Source organism: Rhea americana, unplaced genomic scaffold (genome assembly GCF_003343005.1).
Source record: "Rhea americana isolate MKP2758 unplaced genomic scaffold, rheAme1 scaffold_247, whole genome shotgun sequence".
NCBI classification, from domain to species: Eukaryota; Metazoa; Chordata; class Aves; order Rheiformes; family Rheidae; genus Rhea; species Rhea americana.
In genome coordinates, this window is record NW_028186365.1 from 63,483 (window position 1) to 82,370 (window position 18,888).

The following is an 18,888-nucleotide window of genomic DNA, read 5'->3' on the forward strand; positions in this document are numbered from 1 at the left end:
GTGATGTTCCTACATGGTTTTAAAGGAAGTTTTCCTTTTATCCCATCCAACAACATCATGCTAGTTCACAATACAACCTGCCTGAAGCATTTCTTCCTCGCACCTTCAAAATGCCATCCTTCAGCTTAATCCTGCATGGTTAAACATTGCATCTCTCTGTTTTAAAAAAGAAAAGAGAAATTTATTTCCTGAAACATACGGGCTTATATTTCAGTTGCTGGTTGGATGACCAGCAAGGTGGTGGTCATCCAGCCAACCAAGCCTGTGGCTTGACAGGAGGTGAGAAGAGCCAAGCTTGTTCAGTCCAGCAAGTGGGGGAGGCAAATCTGGAGAGCAAAGATTGCCGTCAGAGGGGTACGCGTCGGAGGGGAAATCCTCTGTGTAAAGGCTAAAGGATGACACTGACAGAAAAAAAGGTAGTTTAAACTGGCCACGTATTTTCAGCTGGTCAGTTAGAAAGTTCCTAACCACCTGAGCYGACAGTCTGAAAAAGTCTCCCAGAGAAGTAAGGCAAAAAGCCCAGACTGTTTGTAAGATAAAGCTTGAAACTTTGAAACTGCTTTTCAGTGGCTGGCGGAGAACGGGGCACTCTGGTCGCGTAGCGCTGCCCGCTCCGCTCTGGCCGTCCCGCGCTCGCGAGGGCGGACGGAGCTGCCGTGCCGCGGAAGCTTTGCTGTCTCTGCCGAAGCAAAGTGGAGCTAGCTGTTTTCTCCCGGGTCGCCGTGTCCTAGTTTTTAGCGGCGCTGAAGGCTGAGCCCGTGCTGGCCTGCCTGCCTGCGGAGGCTGACACGGTCGGCAGCACAACACAGAGCGGGAAAACAGCAGCCGAGAGAGGCCCTCCTGAGACTCAGGTGCAGTAAATGCCAAAAAGAGGGACCAGAGTTAAGACATGCTTCTCCCRAAAGCTCGAGCTCTCCACACTGGGCTCCCCCGCGCTGGTGCGGCGAGCGGCCGGGGGCGCTGGCACCCCTCAGTCACGTCATTGACCGGAGCATTTGGTCTTATTTATTGGAGAGCAAAGACCKCTGACACAAGGCAATGGTAGTTGCCTTTGGGTGTTTGCTCTATTTAACAGGAAAAAAAAAATCAGTTTTTGCTTCTCATTCGAACAAAAATGCTTATTTTTCCCTGCTCATTTTCTCTACTGCTCTCTAAACGCCATGCAATATAATATGGTGCCTCTATGGAAAATGATAAACTATTATTCAGCTTTTTTAACCAAAAATTCCAGCACTGTGACTAAAGTATAGCTCTCCATTAAAAAAAAAAAAAGAAAAAGAGAGAGAGAGAGAGACAGGAAGAAGCTGTCACTTATGCTTATCTGCATAAGTTATGCAAAAAGATGCACTGTCTGATATAATTTGAATTTGAAAAGAATCGGACACTGTGAATCTCAATTAAATTTACAGAGCATAGTTTAATTTTCATTTATTAGTGCTTGTTTTTGAAAATTTATTATATTATTACAGGAGGACATAGAGCTTATTAGTACACATGGGAAATCAGGCATTAGAATAGCATTATGCTATTTTTTCCCCTCTCTTTCTCTTTTAATTCAAAATATATTTTGAAATTAAAAATAGACAAATGCAGAAAGCGCTYGTTTCTACCATTTGTGGCCTCTTTGTGCGCAGTCTCTAGTGACAGCTTTATGATTTATTTAATCGTGAAATAGAAAGGAGGTGAGGGAGAAAGACGTTTTGGTCACAGACTCTACTTGAATAAAAATGATTTTCTCCTCCATATGTAGTGAGATGGCTGTTTAGACAGCTTGTGTCTTTATCCTTCATGTGAAATATCAGGTCACTTCCCTTTGTCCTGTTTGTCATAAGCCCCTCCAAGTCATATAACAAAATTATTCAAAATAAATAACAATAATAATTTGTATTAATGATRATATAAATCCACACATGGCCATCAGCATAATAAAAGGGGCATATAATTTATTATTTCAAGACTTTTCAAATAGAAGGTTCTGATATGAACCTTGTTTTCCTGCAGCAATAAGAGGTCAGTTCTAGCTATCAATCCAAAAAAATTACTTAAGATAAACTTTGTTTCACTCTAAGGAACAGTCCCGATGCATGACGACTTTTCCCCTGGAGTACAGAAGGATATGGCAATCAGTTAGGACATGGCAACCAGAGGTGCAGTGAGCAAGTGCATAGATTACTTGGCCTAAGAAAGGCTGGCGTGAAATGTTTCAGCAACAACCAATATAGGAACGAAATAGGAAATTCCGTCCTGTACAGCCACATCCCACTTAAAAGAGGTGCCGAAGTTAGAAGTGTAGTGACCATAGGCTGCTTCTGTGGCTAATGGAGAACGGAGGCATCTCCAGCGAGGGAGACGGCTCACTAACTGCCGCTGTCTTGCACTTGGCACTCTCCTCATATCCGGAGTATAAGGAGACATCACTCTTAATGGAGGTGCCGCAGCTAAGAGTCTAAAGTTAGTGGATGTTTTGAAGTGAATCTGAACCTCTGTGGATGACAGATTGGAGCAAATGACTAAAATGGAGCAGGGATAGTGAGTTGCCTTGCCGCTCGTGGGAATACTTTCGTTTGGAGTAATACATTAGCAGAGGGTGACGTGGACATTAGCAAACAGAGCTTTCCAGTGCATGGGAGAAACAGATCTTGGAGTCCAAAGCAAAAGCAAGAAAGCTGAGCAAGACTGTATGTGATGAATTGCAGAGGGAAAGTGAAGGATAAAGATAAGGTGAAGGAAGCCTTTGCTAAGTCTTAAGAAGTCTTTCTGTGTTTGGTCTCAGGAAACATCCTAAGTGTGATAAGAAAGTGAATGGSCATTTCTTGCATCCCTGTAGGGATTATATCTAAAAAGCTCATTCACCAGTTTGGCATTTCGGGTCTTGGGCATCTGCCTGCATGCTCATTATACCTGGAGGATGCTCCCAATGACATGTAGTTGTGGGGCTGACAGCGTAGGAAGAATGATGTGTACATTTTGTAAATGCTGGTGTCATCTAACAGTTAGGCTTGTTCACCTGAAGGAGATTGTGGACCTTCACTCTCCTGTGAATCTGTTTTCTAAATACACATTGAGTCACGCTTAGTAGTAAGATTAGATTTCAGGAGTGCTGAATATCTGTCAGTTCAAACAGAGCAAATGCTCAATGCTCCTGATTATCTAGCCAGTTATCTCTTCTGCTGCATAGCTGTAGGCAACCAAACTTGAAAAGCTGGGCCTAAATTGTGCCCTAAATTCACTTGTGCRGGTCTCTGATAGCTTGACAAAGCCGAGCACATCAAGAGCAGTAAAACCACTTTCCAGGAATGTATAGTCCTTAAAAATATCTTCACATTCAAAAACACCATATCCCTTAGTTTGTAATAGAGGAACTCCAAAATACAGCAGTGGTAAAAAACATGACTATTTTACAATAAAACGCTCTTTTGTTGTTACTGGAAAAAGACAGGTCCCAATATACCCTATGTCTCTTCGATATCTTTCAATCCGGTTAAAATACAGAGGGTAATTGATAGGTGAGGAAATTTTTGCCCTAATCAGGTTTTTGTAGACAGTGTCTCTTATGCAGAGACATCATGTGATTTTGTGAGAGCTTATGAAAGGTCTTGCATTCACCTGGGTCTCTGGTTACCCAGCTTAGTTAGTCTAAACTGGAGTGCAGGAGCCTTTATCTGTTGCACAAATTCTTTGGCAGTGTGCATCACAGAAGTGGCTGGCTGTAGTTGCAAGGGACTTAAATGCATACCTCCAGTTTGAAGGGAACTGCAAGTTAATCATCCACAGACAATATTCTGATTTAATTTCCTTTGCTGCCAGTAAGTACAGTGCTTTAATTCCATGAGGATATAAAATATAATCAGGACTGAGCTGCTTGGAAAGAGAAACACTAATGGAGTGGCCTTTGTTAATCTTGTTTCATCAGTTTTTAAATTTTCTATTACTTGCTTGCAACCTTATGCCACCTGCCAGAATTACCGTAGGGACATTCCTCTCTGTATTCAAGTATTGTAGTTCTCTTTGCCTTGCTGCTGCATACTTCAATTTCAGCTGGTGATCCTTCATATATTTTTCCATGAGACAGCATTAAATCATCTGTCAGAGAGGTCAGTATTTAACTAAGTTTTAGCCAACTGATTGTCATGTCAATATGCAGACAACATGGACAAAAAAAGATTATTTAAAACACAAATAAACCTGAGAGAAATCAGTCTGTGGCTTCTTCCTCATGTACCTCCGCTTTTCCATTACTCTAAAAAAGGTGCAGTCCTATGTTTTAGCTCAGTCCTTCTCTGGAATTATTGCACAAGTGCAGTGGTGATACACCAGTAATAATTTCCTTTATCTTCTACAAATTGGAACTCACTCTTGCCAGTCCTGCTCAGCCACATGAGCCTATTACTACTGCCAGGGAGAGATTGCTTACTTGAGAGAGCAGAGTTTTGCAAGGCTGGGTTTAGTGGGAATTAATACTAAGCAAGGGTCTCCTCTCTGGCTAACCCGACACAGTCTTTCCGCAATTTGCCTTCAAAATGGGACAGAAAGTTTGTTGATCTCAATAGCAAACATAGCCCAAGCAGAATTCTCCTAGGAAGGCAGTTTCTGCTCCAAAAACTTCCTTCTCCCTTGTGCAGATATATTTAGTGTTATTGGAAGATCTAAGAGCATAGAGAACAGAATTCAGCTTAATATCTGCTTTCAACATCTGCATATGCTCATACTGCATTTTTAGGTGGAAAACTGGATGGGTCTATGCCTGTACTGTTAAAAAAAGTGTATGGGATTTGACTGAATGAAAAATGGGTCATCTATCCTCAGTGACGTTTAGCCTTTTGCAGAAGACCCATGAATCAGAATACAAGTCCCAGTTACATTCTGTTTGAAGCTTCTTCCTAAATCTCACCTAAATTTCACTTTCAAAACATTGCTCAGCCTCTAGCTGAAATACAGGGGGAGCATTAGGTGCACAGTCTCGCACAGTTACCATTCCAGAAATTCTGCTTTTGCTTCCCTCTAATGTGACTTACGGAGATGGGGCTCAGTTGCAAGGTTCAGGTCCGAGGCCGTTCAGCTGGTGGCAATTTGTACTTGTAAATTTCCATTTCGCATCCTGACTTTGCACATAAGGGGAGATAATTTCCCCCCCACACACAGTTTAGCAAATACATGCAGAGAAAATCAGGAAAGTCTTGATTGCTCCTCCTTTAACACCTCTCTTTCTCTTGCTTCTGAGAATTAGCTGCGTGATTCAGAGGCAGCGATGATGAGTCGTGAGGGCAATGCATTAAGACYGGCTTTCAGACAACAGTTTCACATAATTAATATGAGTGGCAAATATTTCACCTGAAGTTTTACCTCAGATAGTCTGGTCTGTGATTTGTCTGCTGAGTCACAGATGCCGTCTGATTTATATATGTTTCAATTTCAGCCCATTGCTAGCAATAATAGGACCTCAGCAGCGACAGTGTGGACAAAATTCTTTCTCCTGCTCAAAATAGTACAAAGCCAGGCTCCCCCAGATCTTGTCCTTCTGAAGCTGGCTCATTGAAATACTGAACTCTACCTCCACGAAACCTCCCTCTCGAAGCGTTTCTCATTCTGTTCTCTCTTCAGACATTCTGAAAGGGGACTAGAATGTAAACAAACAGTATTTCTTAATCAGGGGCGAGTTGTTGCTGGTTTACATCATGCTATGGTAGATCTATGTCACAACAACACAAGCCACCTGTCTGCAGAATATTTGGTTTAGTTGTCTTCCTACTGCCCTGAAACATTTCAGGCTTTCCGTGCGGCTGTAAACTATTCTCTGTAAAGCAGGGCTTGTAAACTTGCAGCAGTGAGAGGTGKATCCATATCTAAATACCAGCCTATCTGACCATGAATACTGAAAATCCCACTGGCAGTAATTAGCAGTTAATTAGAGACGACTCCCGGTGTTTGAAAATTGAATGGTGCCGCTTCCAGGCTTTCCTGACTTTTGAGGGCTTGGAACGCACCCGCACSGGAAGGAGAAGCGTCCTGCCTGTTTCAGTGCCTGCCTTTCTGGCGCTTAAAACGGAGACCTAGGTTGGATGGGTGCATTTTCATTCAAAAGAAAAAAAAATGAATGGAGAAAGACATAGGAAATGCAGCATTAATTCAGCCTTAAATCCCTTTTCAGGTGATATACCCTACAGACACATTTACAATAATCTTTAGCTGATTAAAAGAGCAATAACTAATTCAAACAGCTGTCACCCCAAGGTTAGCTGCCGATAGTTATGTACCGCACTGTTCAGATCCTGCTAGTTGTCAGAGGACTTTTCCTTCAATTCACTAGAGAACGATCCCACAATCCTGGAGAAGAAGTGGTCCAAATTTCTCACTCCTTACTTTAGAGAACATCCTGTCACATCTGCCCAGGCCTGTCTCACCCACCAAAGGTGATGATGAAAATACAGTGCCAGGCTCCTAAAGCACTCACGACTCAGCACTTCCATGCAAAAAAAAGTGGCTCTTTTTCAAGTTGAAACAGTCACTGTTTAACTTACTCTGTTACAAAATGATTTATTGAGAAAACATCTTCTTTTACCCCACCAGTGCAATGAGCTTTTTCAATATCTGGCACCAATTTTGCTTTTTAAAATACATTCACTTTCATATTTAAATGTAATTTTATTATTTATTTTTGTAAAATAAGTTTTGTTTAAGGAGCTGGTGTCAGCCCAGATGCAGGTCAGTTCCAAGCTTGGCATTGGTGCCACTTGTGCGTGATCTGTACTTTACACTCCTTAATAACAGGTCAATACTTGCAATTGAATCTGAGTCTTTAAGAGCAGCATTTATCACAGCTTCTTTAGATTTCACTTAGGAACAGTATGAGATGGGCAGCAGGAAGCGTGGTTTAGTATCTTGCACATAGGTGGGCTGAGCAGTGTGTGAGCAGGCCAGCATTGCTAATGCATGAGCATAGATTATAATGTGAGACATGATACCTCAGACGCCTGTCCAGGAGGTCACAGTGCTGCTAGCTGAGCAAAATATTATTATTGGAGTAGAGTCATTTCTTGGCTACTCACTTTGATAACTGTGGTTATAGCAGAGAGTATTCAGGCAACTGAAAACATGGAAAAACAAGCACATGGAGAAAAAGGAGCAACAGCAAAAAACAATCAGGAGGAAAAAGGTGTTTTAACTGTGGCRTGGACTCTCTCTTTCCATTACATGGTGGCTTTAAAGAATAGCAATCTGTTGCTCTCGCTGGCGTTMCAGCATTTCCTCCCAGAGCTCTGGCAGTGTATTTTTGACTCTCACAGAGCRAGCAATGTGTCCATAGCTCGTGTATATCACCTCCAGCATACTTGCAGCCCAACTAAGTCAATCATTCCTGATGCAAGTGTAAGCAGTGCTCAAACCTCCAAAGCATGGTATGTGTCCACACACCTCACAGCTATTCTGGCTCTGTTACCTGATCCGGTGAATGGAGCTCTGGGGTGAGTCACAGTCTGYGCTGGCACTGTGTCTCATTCACTGCATCTGCAAAAAATACCGTTTGGAGAGAAAGAAAAAGCTTTAATTTACAACACTCCATATTACTCAATGGAAAGATTGTGTAACAGAGCCAAACTGATGTTAAGCTATTACTGGATTTGTTACATCTCCCTGAAAGTCAATAGGAACATTTCTTTGACATGGATTAGATGGGTTACTACCACAGAGGAGTATTTGGAAGGTCTTTCATGGTTTACTTACAACTGAAGTTGTACCTACTGATTTGATAAAGCAAAAGGAGGAGAAAAAGTTGCTAGTAGTGAGTAACTTTCTGATCCTGGTGGCCAGCACTTACCACTTACTCCTATAGTCTCTCAGGGAGATGTGACAATGGTTCTTTTCTTCCTTCTAGTAGGACTGAAAACAGAGCAGAAATGATAGAAGGCTCATTGATCAGGAGGTCCTCAAAAACTTCACCACAATAGGAGCAGAGAATGATGGGTGGATAAACCCAAGAAAGACTACTTTAATCATTCAGCCTTAGCATTCATGTGCTTGTAAGACTCTCCTTTTGGGTTTCCTTCATTTTCTTGGACAGTGGCAGGACAAGAATTTATTCAGGTTTGTAGTTAATCACTCTCAACAAAAAAAAAGTTCCAGKGTGCTGCAATAATGGATGGGATATTAAAAGAGTGTCTTATTTCTGGCTTTTTTGTCTCAGTTATGAAAAAGATTGGTTATATAGAAAGGGGAATTGTATTTASTTTGTCTCATACACTAGTCAGAAGCAAGCCACTCTCTTAAACCATTCTCCAGAACTGTTTCCACCACTTGTTCAAATGGTGGAACATTGACAGGTGAACAGGACACTGGTATCCTGTGAGAAATGTACAGATTCTGCACCAAAATAAGCTAACCAGACTTTTTCTCTGAACTTGGTCTCTAAGATCATTAAGAGATACTGCATTAGCCATTAGCCACATAATGCTAATTATAATATAATGAAAATCTATTGAAGAAAGGCATTTACTCCCAATGGACATTTAAAATTCATTGCTGGCCACTATTCAGAGAGTGACACAGCTAGCACTATGATTGATGGAGTTTGTCTGTTTGTATTATTTTGTTTGTRACTCTATGTTTTTTAGTGGCAGGTAATCTTAGCAATTATTTCAGAGGATATTCTGCTGGTTCCCRCTAATAAAAAGAAAAGATCGGTGTAAAATAAGCTGCCTCTTAGCTTGAAGCAGTGTTGTTGTGATTTATGTGACAGCTGCCAGRTGTTAGACTGAAGGAGCTAGACTGCATAAAAATATGAAAACCAAATGCTTGAACTAAAGTTTAAACTATTTAAAAATAACCTGTTGTGCTCTCTTTGTTTCCGCTGCCTGGAAGTGTTGAGTGCCAGAAGTGTAACACTTGACATTTGAGGCAGGCAAACATAGCCTACAGATTCTGTGATGGCTTTGCAACCAGCTAGCATTTTTTTAATAATGCTTGTTCTTGTCAACACTGGAGGTTGTTTCTAAACAACCTAAAATATGGGAATTAACTTTAATTTATCACTCATTTTCTGAGGCTAGAGAAGCCTGGGAAGCAAGAAGCCTGTGGTTTCACTGCTTCTTTCTCAAAGAAAGCATTTTCTTTCAAATTCACACTCTCGCTATCCCACTGGATCAAGAGGAGGCAGTGAAAGCACTGGGTGGTTCAGACRCTTCCAAGGGTGTATTGCCTTTCTTTCTCTGGCAGCAAAGGTGGTTTAGGAGGTTCTTGCCAAATGGACATGCTTCTTATTCCTGCCCACATGCCACTCGCATCTCAATTGTGCTGATGCAGCTGTTTGTGGGGCTGTGTCRGAATCAAATTACTCAAATGGTCTGGGTTAAAAATATCTTCGTTCACCTCAAAAACAAAACAAAACAAATTGATGTCATTCCAGTAACATTGCCATTGTCAGCACAAAGCTGCAAACAGCAGCAGCAATGCAAATGGACAGTGAACCGTGGAGGGATGAGGTGGATGGGGTGCCAAGGGGCAGGATCTGCATTTGGCTAGCACAGCTCCAGAAAACATTTATCAAGGTGCATGAAAGGGCTCTATCTCTATGTAACCAACCAGAGTCCCCATGTGCGTTGTTGTAAGAAATAAACTCCTTTCCTAGGGCTCATTGACTCCTAGTAAGTCATGTGCATTCTCTTTTCACTTACTGCAGTGTAAATCTAGACCTTTCTCYTTAATTCAGATTTGAGACCATGATTCCACAAGATGGTAAATACAATTTTGGAGAACTCAGTATTAGCTCAGAAATAATATACCGAGGTGACACAAAGTTTTTAGCTGGTACAAATTCACTATGGTGAGTCTAATTGGTTCAAAAGAATGTGAAAAGGTCATTTTTGCTTTGCCAACAAAAGCACAATCTACTCTCCTATGGCTGGCATAAAGCTAGCAATTATTTTTGTTTTCTGACTAATTAAATAAAACTGTGATCATTTACTCACGCAAAATTTTGATAAAATACAGTTCTGGGTGATCTACAGCCTTGGGGGAACCAACCAGTTCGGTCCTCATTTCTCTTTATTTCTCATGTTTGCTTGTAAGCTGATGTGATATAGCCTCAAAGAAGGCCTTTATAACAGTGGCTTCTCCAGATCCTGTCTATTTGGAAATCAAAAATAAGCAAAAAATTTGACCAAAAAAAAGCAAATTGAAGAAGACAGTTAAGTTCCTTCACCTTTCCTCCCTACTTTCCAAATTTAAGAGTTTTTAGATTCTGTAAAAAGTAATAGTGGTTTTAAATTCCTATCAAGCAATTTTCTGATATTCTGAAGTATTTGGGTGAAATCTTTCATGTCTAATCATTTAAAAGTCAGATCTAGTCTAACCCGGTCACCAAGAATCTCAGAGTCAACAGTTAGAAGCAGATATCTCCATGAGGCAATMCAGTCCATAGCGAGTTCTTTTAGGATGAGACAAATCACCCTCTGGTAGTGCCTTTCTCTCATAGGGACTGAATACRATTTGCTTGACTGAACATCTCACTTCTGAATGACAGAAATTTGGTAAGGTGGATCCCAGTCCTGTATCTGAAGGCTAWGGAGATCAGTGGATGAAAACAAAACAGTGTGTGTGAACTTCATGGTGTTTCAGGCATCTAGAAGCCCTAGGCTGCCTTTTCCCCAACGTAAATTGAATAACTGCAGGGTCCTATTAAATGGAGACATTAGTAATAGGATCTTACCTCTTTTCTTGCATCCTCTAACAAATTTTTTTGTTAGAAATTTATATAGATTTAACTTGTGCTTAAGGAAGCAAATGCTGAAAGATGCTGAGTACCTGCAACTTTGATACGACTCATCAGATTAAACTTATACTGTTTACTCACACAAATTCATAGTGTGCCAGATGCTGAAAGGTGCTAAATGGCCATTCAGTGGGAGTTCTCCTTGCTCAACACCTCCAAAGTGTTGGCACGTATACTTCAACTAGGACTTTACCTATACAAAAAACAAATCCAGCTATCACTCATGCAGGGTGTGTTTCCCTCCCTGCTTCATGAGTTGACCTGGTGAAAATTCCTGGTGCTTACTGAAAGCATCATCTGATGTCACTTAACACCACAGGGGAAAATATAAATCAAAGCATAAGTATTCAGCACTCTCTCAGCAATGACCTAGTGTGATTAATATAATCTGGGGTAAACACTTTTGTTGTTCTTTATTAATGTTAGGGACCCATATCGAGGGTTGGGACTTGTTATTCTAGGCAATATAAAAAACAAGCCCTACCCTTGAGATCTCCAAGACCAAGAGATAAAACTTAGGTAAAAGCTTAACAGCAGTTACCTAATAGTGATAGACAAACACAATGAAGTGTTGTATCTGAAACATCTGAAAGGCATGTGGCAAAGGCTGTGCCATGCTCAGCAGAAAGCTTTTTTCTGACAATGGAGCAGGACTGCAATAACAGGGAAAGCAGGGTGTTCTGGGCCCAGGAATTGCAAGAACTTGTAGAGAGGTTGAGTGTTCAGATCCTGTTGACACTGAGAGAACCTGCTTCCACTTTCTACCTACCAGTTCAAAAAGTTATTTTCTGTAAAAGCTGAAATCTTTTTGTCTCAAACAGCTCTGAGCTGTGTGGGATGCTGTTGCAAGGGAAAAATTAATAATATGCACAGGGTTGTTCCAGGCACCTTTCTGTAGTCTCTTGCCTCACATGAGCATAACATATCTCAGTCAGTATAGAACTCAGAGCACAAAGACTAAAATATCACAGGTGTGAAAACACAAGTCTAAAAGCCAAAGAATGGCTCTGTTGTGCTTGCTTCACTCCTTGTTGGGTGTGATGGCAAATTATTGCTCTTGGAAAGGCACATCAAGGTATAACAGACTGGCAGCCTGCTGAGTTCAGTGAGGCACTGGGAGTAAATGCTTCATCCAGCCAAACCCAATAGGAATATGTTGGAGGTTTGGCATTGTTTTGCTGACAGAGGAAGATGTCATCACATCAGAATATGAAGGAGTTAACAAGTTATGAAACACAGTTTTGTCAGTGATGTAGACACAGATTGTTTTGTTTGAAATGCAGTACCAGCAGTGCTGGTTAGCAAGGTAATGCAGTCACCTCRCCAGTCTAAGTCTTTACATTGTGCTTTATTTCTTCTAGTACTACTGGGCCCAAATCCTGTGAAACAAGCTACTTAACTTTAAGCTCATAAATAGGTCTTTCTTTCAGAGTTAAGCTTTGGTTACAATATGTTTCTGGATAATGGTGGTTGGAACAGTAAATGGAAGTGATAAAGGAAGCCTGTCCTGCACAAGGAGAGAAATGACAAGGTTCCGGTGTCATTCAAGTAGAAAARGAATAAAGATGCAAGCAATGATTTTTTAAACCTCCTTCTAGTCATAATGCTTAAGGGAGAGGAAGAAAAAAAAGGGAGAGGGGAGGCAGTCCCATGCAGGGTTACATACGCCACTGCGGGCTTGGTGCACAAAATTGCACAATCAGTTTGAAAATTAGTTTTAGCTATCCTAAGCACTCCAGTTGTGCTTCCGAAATAAAAGGCAAAATTTTCAACATCACAGAGGACTAATAAACCACCTAAACTTCTGCATCCAATGAGATCAAGCAAGTACAGAATCCCTTACAATTTTGAAAATCTAGCCATTTATTTACTGCTGATATCTGACTTTTGCAATCTGGGTTGGAACATTTCAGCTGAAAGGTTTGTATTCAGCACCTTTTAGGACTGAGACTCAGATCTTCTATGATCGAGACTTGATTAGCTGTGTGCCTTTCAGCTGAAGATCTGGCCCCACAGGCCCAATTCCTTACAATGCTTTTGCATAAGCCTAGGAGATGATGGTTCCCACCAGTGTTCCTGAAAATGGACTCACATAGATAGCTATTTCTCCCCGATTTTTCACTGAATTTGTGTTCTTAATAAAGTATATGGTAGAGTTAGCGAGCAAAACAATTTTATTTTGAAAAGTTTCATGTYCACAAAAAATCCTTTCTGAGTCCTGTACCTTGGTGTTTTGCTGCAAGTAGTGGAGGTGTCTTACTTCAAAAGCATTAATGTAAAATTGTGGCAAAAATAGTCCATATTTCAAACATTAAGGCAGATTCTCAGCTAGCAGTTCACTGAACCTATTAAGGCTATTCCAGTCCAGAGCAACTGAGGATCTAGATCTGAAGAAGAAGCTACGAACTCTGATTAGATATGAGTAAGGTGATAAGGAGCGACTTTCTTTCATACCTCCGTACTGTGTTGTCTGTTGGTGGCGCGGCACTCAAAGAGGTGGTAACTGGAATGAAGCCCACTGGCCAATTTATACATAACATGCCATCACTTCTCACTAATTCCTATAGCATACTTTAACATTAAATACTTACAAAAATGCTTAGAAAAATCATCCATCCCATGCTTCAGTTCCTCATAAGCATCCCTGCTTCACTGTTTGTTCCTGGAAATGTATGTTAGCATCACTGCTTTGGTAACTTTCTGTTTTCAGACAGTGTTACAAATGATGGAGATGTGTTAAAATTCAGAGGACGCTACTCTGCCGTTTTCTCTCTACTGTGTAATATCTTGACATCAAATAGTCCCTCCTGCAGTCATGTTGGTGTTCCCAAAGTGARGTGAACCCCTACACAGAGAGGACCAGTAGAGTGGGCCCAAGGCTTTTACAACTATTTTAATGTTAAGAATGTACAGTGGTGTATGTGTATTTATATATAKAGAGAGAGAGGTAATTGTGAGTTTAATAGTGAAGATGCAAAGCATCCCTTATCCACCAAAATGTCYGTTTTTGTTCATTTTATCTTTCATGGCATTTCTGATAATAACACAAAGCTAGACTTCACTCTGCCAAGGGATCTGAAGACTCTGGGATTAGTAAAACTGTTTCTCTATATTCTGGTGACAAGTTAAATGTTCAGCTAATTAATAATAATAACTCCTGTTAGTGATTAGCAGATACAGTATATCAAGTCCAGATTCCCTTTTTACTGTAAGTGTAGGATACCTGTTTTCTGCACCTGGGAGCAGAYGCAGAAGTTTATTTCTGCATTATTTATTTTCTGTTCTTGGGCTGAGTAAAATTGAAAGGAAATAAATATTAAAAGACTTTAAAGAAAAAAAAAACACATCCAAAGCACATTTTGTGACAGCTGAACAAGTATCACGTTGAGTGGCAGTGCACTGACAATAAGTTTTGGCTTAGGACCACATCAATCTGGAGGCCCAGCTACACAAGCCAAGCTGGCTCAGGATAACTTACAAACAGGCAGTGATCTCCCAGAGGCCCAAATCAGGATTAAGCCCTTTGCGCAGGGGCAACACACACACACATAGTGTATCCCTTCCTCTGTTGGTGTCAGTGGCAAAAGTCCCACTGACTTCTCTGGTGTTACTACTCTGGCTGGCCTCTCCAAGCGTTCATGTTCCCCACCTTCTCCCTCCRCCCCCACATAGTACATTCTGATTTTCTGTGTTCCCTTAAAATYGTAAGGATTTTAATTCAAATCATCTTTTCCTCTTCCATTTGTCAACTTGTCCTTCCTTTGCAGACTGGTTCTGAACCGTCCCCTCAAGGACGCATGGAGGAAATGCCTGAGAGGGGTGACGAGCCGGCTCGTCATGTCTTCTCCTTCTCCTGGTTGAACTCCCTGAACGAATGATGACTCACTCGGGCTGGCTTCTGGTGTGCTTCTCTGAGGGACCGCAAGCGCAGGCAGCCTGCCTGAAGTCAACAATGAAACAGACCTGGAAAGGGACATCCGAGCAGGTTTCATTCCCAGGAACTCAGCTGACCTCCACACTGTACCTGGCCCTTGAGATGATGGAGTCCTGAAAAGGGTGGGAGCGCAGGGACAAATTGCTGTATTGCCATAGTCTGAGTGTTTTCCAATAATTTCTTGTTTCCAAGGGGAAAATGGCATCACTACAGCTGTAGGATGAGCACTGCTAATGTTTCACTGTTTATTCACTTTCCAGCATGTCTTCGTGTCAGAGTAGAWGCTTCATCCACGTTATTAGTTAAAATGCTAATATGATAGTCACTAGTAGTATCCTTTACCAGTACAGAGTGTTTCCCCTCAGTGTCCTCCTGAGTCCAGCCCAGACAGCTTGTCAGTGCCAGTGACATCGGTGAAACTATCCCTCTTCAGCACCCCCGAATCAGGGTTAAGTCTAAACTCCTCCCCGAGGCTGCTTCTAGACCCCACAGTACTGGAGCATCCCGTACTGCAGGAGCTGAACGCAGGAGGGGAGAAGGAAGCTCCTGTTTCTTCCTTTCTTCCTTCTGCACTTGCCTTTGCTGCTAAGTCACAGCATATGACACTCACACAAACAGTCAGGCTTTTTGTTTGTTTGTTTGTTTGTTTGTTTGTTTGTTTGTTTTGGTAAGGAAGGTGCATAGCAGTAGGGATGAGGAAGATGTGCACACCAAAAGTGCTGGCCAAACCCCCCATGCATGCATGGGGTGGCACACAGCTCTGACTGTGTGGGGAAGCAGCTGGAATGCTGCCCATGTCTGTCCAACCTGCATCCATGTTTTCTCAGTCGTGTGAGATCAGCACACAGGAAAGGAGACATATCTTTGCATGAAACTGGGGCGCAGTGAGGTGGCCAAGCTATTTGTTTAAGGTTTAGTCCAAAGGCACCAGGGTGCACTGTGGAAAAGGCTAGTGCTGAATGTCCTGTTCCTTGTGCACAGCAGATGCTGTGCATGGCAGATGTCTAATGAAACCAGATTTCTGTCTTAGAAGTGCATCTGTAAGATGCAATGAAGGTGAAACTGCAAGTTTTATCACTGGGGATAGGTATCAGCACTCAGTAGTGTATAAGGGAGACTGGCAAGTTGCTGGTAATGCCCAGTGCCATAGAGGACCAGGTTCAAAGCTCTGATATAGTTATATGTGGATCTTTCCAGGATCCTGAGTCAGGCCCTAAACACATCGTTTTTGCACGCACTGGCTGGCAGAGCATGGGGCTGTGCTAAACACCCTGCCCAGAGCAGGACAGGTGAGCCTGGCAGTGCAGGCACAATGTGGTGTCTGGCTAGCAGGYTTTGAGGGACAATCCATCTATCCAGCCCCAGTCCTGACTGTGCSTTATTATAGGGACTAAGTCACATCAGCGAGTCATCACAGCTCTGATTTATATCTATTTCCCCTGGAAAATGTTCCTGCAAGAGAAGTTTTGGAGGGTCATGTAGGTGAAATCTGTAAAGAGCTTTGAGATTAATACTGCCCAGAGCTAGCACCTTTCTGCACCATCATCACCGCGTTGCCTCCTGCTGCTGCAGGGGTATTTCCCACAGATCTAATTTGGGGTGAGGGTTTACAGTCACAGGTCCCATTCATCCTTGCAGATTTYCACCAGTTCCTTCCACAAAGTTTCCCTCCACACACCACAGCCTTCCTAATGCCCCTAGGAGGGAGCCGATTTCATGACTCTGCCACTGGGATGAGCGAGCCCTGCCAGAGGAGGCTGCCCGGCCCCGGCTGCAGCACGGGGAAGCTCGGGGGAGCCCCCCAGCCGCGGGGGCGGCAGGGGCCGGCAGAGCCCCGCACCCGCACGGCAGGGCCGGGGGCCGCCCCAGCCCCCCGGAGCAGGCAGCGCCCAGGGCTGGGGGCTCTCCGACGGGGCGGGCCTCCGGGAGCCGCCTGCAGGAAAGGCAATTTCCCGAGGAGGAGGAGGGAACCGGCACGAATTGCCCGGCTATTTGCAGGGAYAAACCGCAGTGCTTGCAGGGCCACGCTTCGCTTTGCCCTCCCTCCTCGCAGCCCGGCCTAGGGGGGCGGGTTGGGTCTTACCGCGGCTTGTCGCGGCGCTCTGGGGCCCTGGGCGCCTGCGGCCGCGGGGCGCCCCCCACCCCACCCGCGGGCAAGTGCTGAAGGAAGGCGAGCAGCCCTCAAGCGTCTAGGCAAGAAAGTCTATCAAGCCATCGTCACTTTGCAGCTTTTATTAAAAATATAAATATTAAACATTCTCTTACACAACAAAATTGACCGAGCGCTGAAAAGATGTTTTATTGTGAAAATGTTTACAGGAGAAAGTGGACTTAAAGTAGCTTACAGAGATTCCCCCTCCCACCTCCCTGCCCCCACCAGAAAAGTTATCTCTCTTCTTGGCAACATTTTTTTCCAATGCTCACACATCCCTACGTAGCGATGTCACTAGAATAACTGGGAAATGGAGAAATAAATAAAGGTAGGGGAGGTTACAAACGACACTCGTGTTTCTGCACTTGGTACACGGTTGTGCATGCTAGTCAAGGGACAGAGGCTGTTCGGAGTACACCCTTCTAGGTTTAAAGCTATATAAAAATAAAGAGATGACATCAGAGCAGCACTATGGTACATCGGACTGTGTAATTATTCTTGTGCTAACTGCGGAATCTCTTTGGCAAGGCGGGGAGGGGCCGCTTCACTTCCCGATTATCTCCATCAGTTTCCTGTTGCTGTGGGCTTGCTGCGCCAGCTGCTCGGCGCGGGCCATCTCCAAGACTTCTCGCAGGAGGTGGAAAGTCAGATCCAGAGAAATCGGGGGCTCCTCGGAGCGCTTCTCCCTCTCCACGGCCTCTCCCTCGACTTCGCCCTCCTCGGGGCTCTCCAGCGAGCGCTCGGGCAGCTGCTGCAGCTGTTGCACCGCTGCTCGGAAAAAGTTGGCGGCGGCGGCTTCGGGCGGTAGGTTGCTGGTGCTGCTGGAAGAGGCGGGTAAAGAGCCAACGGGTCTCTTGCTGAGGTTGCCCAGGCGCAGGAAGTACTCTTCTCCCATGCGGAGCAGGACGGGCAGAGTTTGCTGCTGCTGCTGCTGCTGCTGCTGGAAGAAATCTGGCTGGTGCAGAGCCCCGTGAGCGGCTATCGGGCTCTTACTAAGAGCTCTGCACTCCTGGCAGGGCAGGAGGGCGACCAGCAGGATTCCCGTGGAGACCAGCAGCTGGATCTTCATGGTCGGGGCCCAAACCTGCAGCGGCGACAGAAGGGGGGGGGGGCGGTACGGAGCACACCCGGGGCGTGCGATTAGCGCCGAAGCCCCGGCGGGAGGGGACGGCAGCGGCGCGGCGCGGAGGGGGCGCGCACCGACGGCTGCTGTCCCGGTGCTGAAACGCGCCGCTCCGCGCCCCTTCCGGCCCCCCGCGGCCCGTCGGGCTGCTCGCTGCCCGGCCGCCCGCCGCTGGCCCCTGCCGTCGGGGCGGCCGCCCCCGCGGAGCAGCCCTGTGGGACGGCTGCGGGCGCGGACGCGGACCGCGCTGGGCTGCGTCTGTCCACAGAGAGGCGCAGCGCGGCTGCAACGCGTGTGCGCGGTCCTGCGCGGTGCTGTGCATCCGCGGGCGGCACGGCTCCTGTCCCGGAGAGCTGCGGGCTGTGGGCGCCCGGCTCCCCCGTGCCTCCCCGGCTCCCCGCCCCGCTCCTCCCCGTCCGAGGGGCTCGCCCGGCTCCCGCGGGCTCCCCGCGCTGGGGCCCCGCAGCGCAGTCCCCTCCGCGCCGCTGCGCGCCCGGGCGCGGCTCCCGCACCTACCCGGGGCGGCGGCAGGCAGGCGGCGGCGGGGCTCGGCGGTGCCCGGCGTCCCTTCCTCTCGCTCTCCCTCGGAGCCGTCTCCCGGCGAACTTGTGATCAGATTTGGTCCTAATCAGAGCCCGGGCGCGTGATTTTTATAGCTTAGACCCTCTCCTGGAATCACGCAGAACTTGCCTAATAAGCTGACGCTCTCCTGACAGCGCCGCTTGCGTGCCCCGATCCACTGCTGAATAAATCATGGGGGCCCGTCGGAGCGCCGATGGGCCGAGTTTCGCTATCGCAACCCCAAATCTCACGTCCAATTATATCAACAGATATTTATCGCCTCTGCGGTGACGTCAGCCGGGCCGGGGGCCGGGGAGCAATGTGCCCCCACCCCCCACCCCATTGACAAAAATACT

The 18,888-nt window shown here is 44.9% G+C and overlaps 2 protein-coding genes across 4 annotated transcripts in view; one reads left to right on the forward strand and one right to left on the reverse strand.

The window, feature by feature from the left end:
- The window catches only part of TRIM55 (tripartite motif containing 55), a 44,048-nt gene extending 26,723 nt beyond the window's left edge, over positions 1 to 17,325 (forward strand). For 2 of the 3 annotated variants that reach the window (XM_085306756.1, XM_085306754.1), the window contains one exon: positions 14,530 to 17,325. In XM_085306756.1, the coding sequence (XP_085162882.1) occupies positions 14,530 to 14,640 (111 nt within the window). In that variant the 3' untranslated portion in view covers positions 14,641 to 17,325. The remainder of the gene's footprint in view (positions 1 to 14,529) is intronic. The other variant, XM_085306755.1, reaches the window with a different exon arrangement.
- Positions 16,934 to 18,527, reverse strand: CRH (corticotropin releasing hormone). The gene is made up of 2 exons (XM_085306757.1): positions 18,488 to 18,527; positions 16,934 to 17,932 (listed from the first exon to the last, which is right to left on the reverse strand). Exon 2 carries the CDS (start codon positions 17,915 to 17,917, stop codon positions 17,393 to 17,395), a length of 525 nt encoding a protein of 174 aa, XP_085162883.1. The 5' UTR covers positions 17,918 to 17,932; positions 18,488 to 18,527; the 3' UTR covers positions 16,934 to 17,392.
- Between the last annotated feature and the right edge of the window lie 361 nt (positions 18,528 to 18,888).

Excerpts from the sequence above, each read along its gene's own strand:
- CRH (XM_085306757.1), bottom strand. The coding sequence starts at position 17,917 with ATGAAGATCCAGCTGCTGGTCTCCACGGGAATCCTGCTGGTCGCCCTC.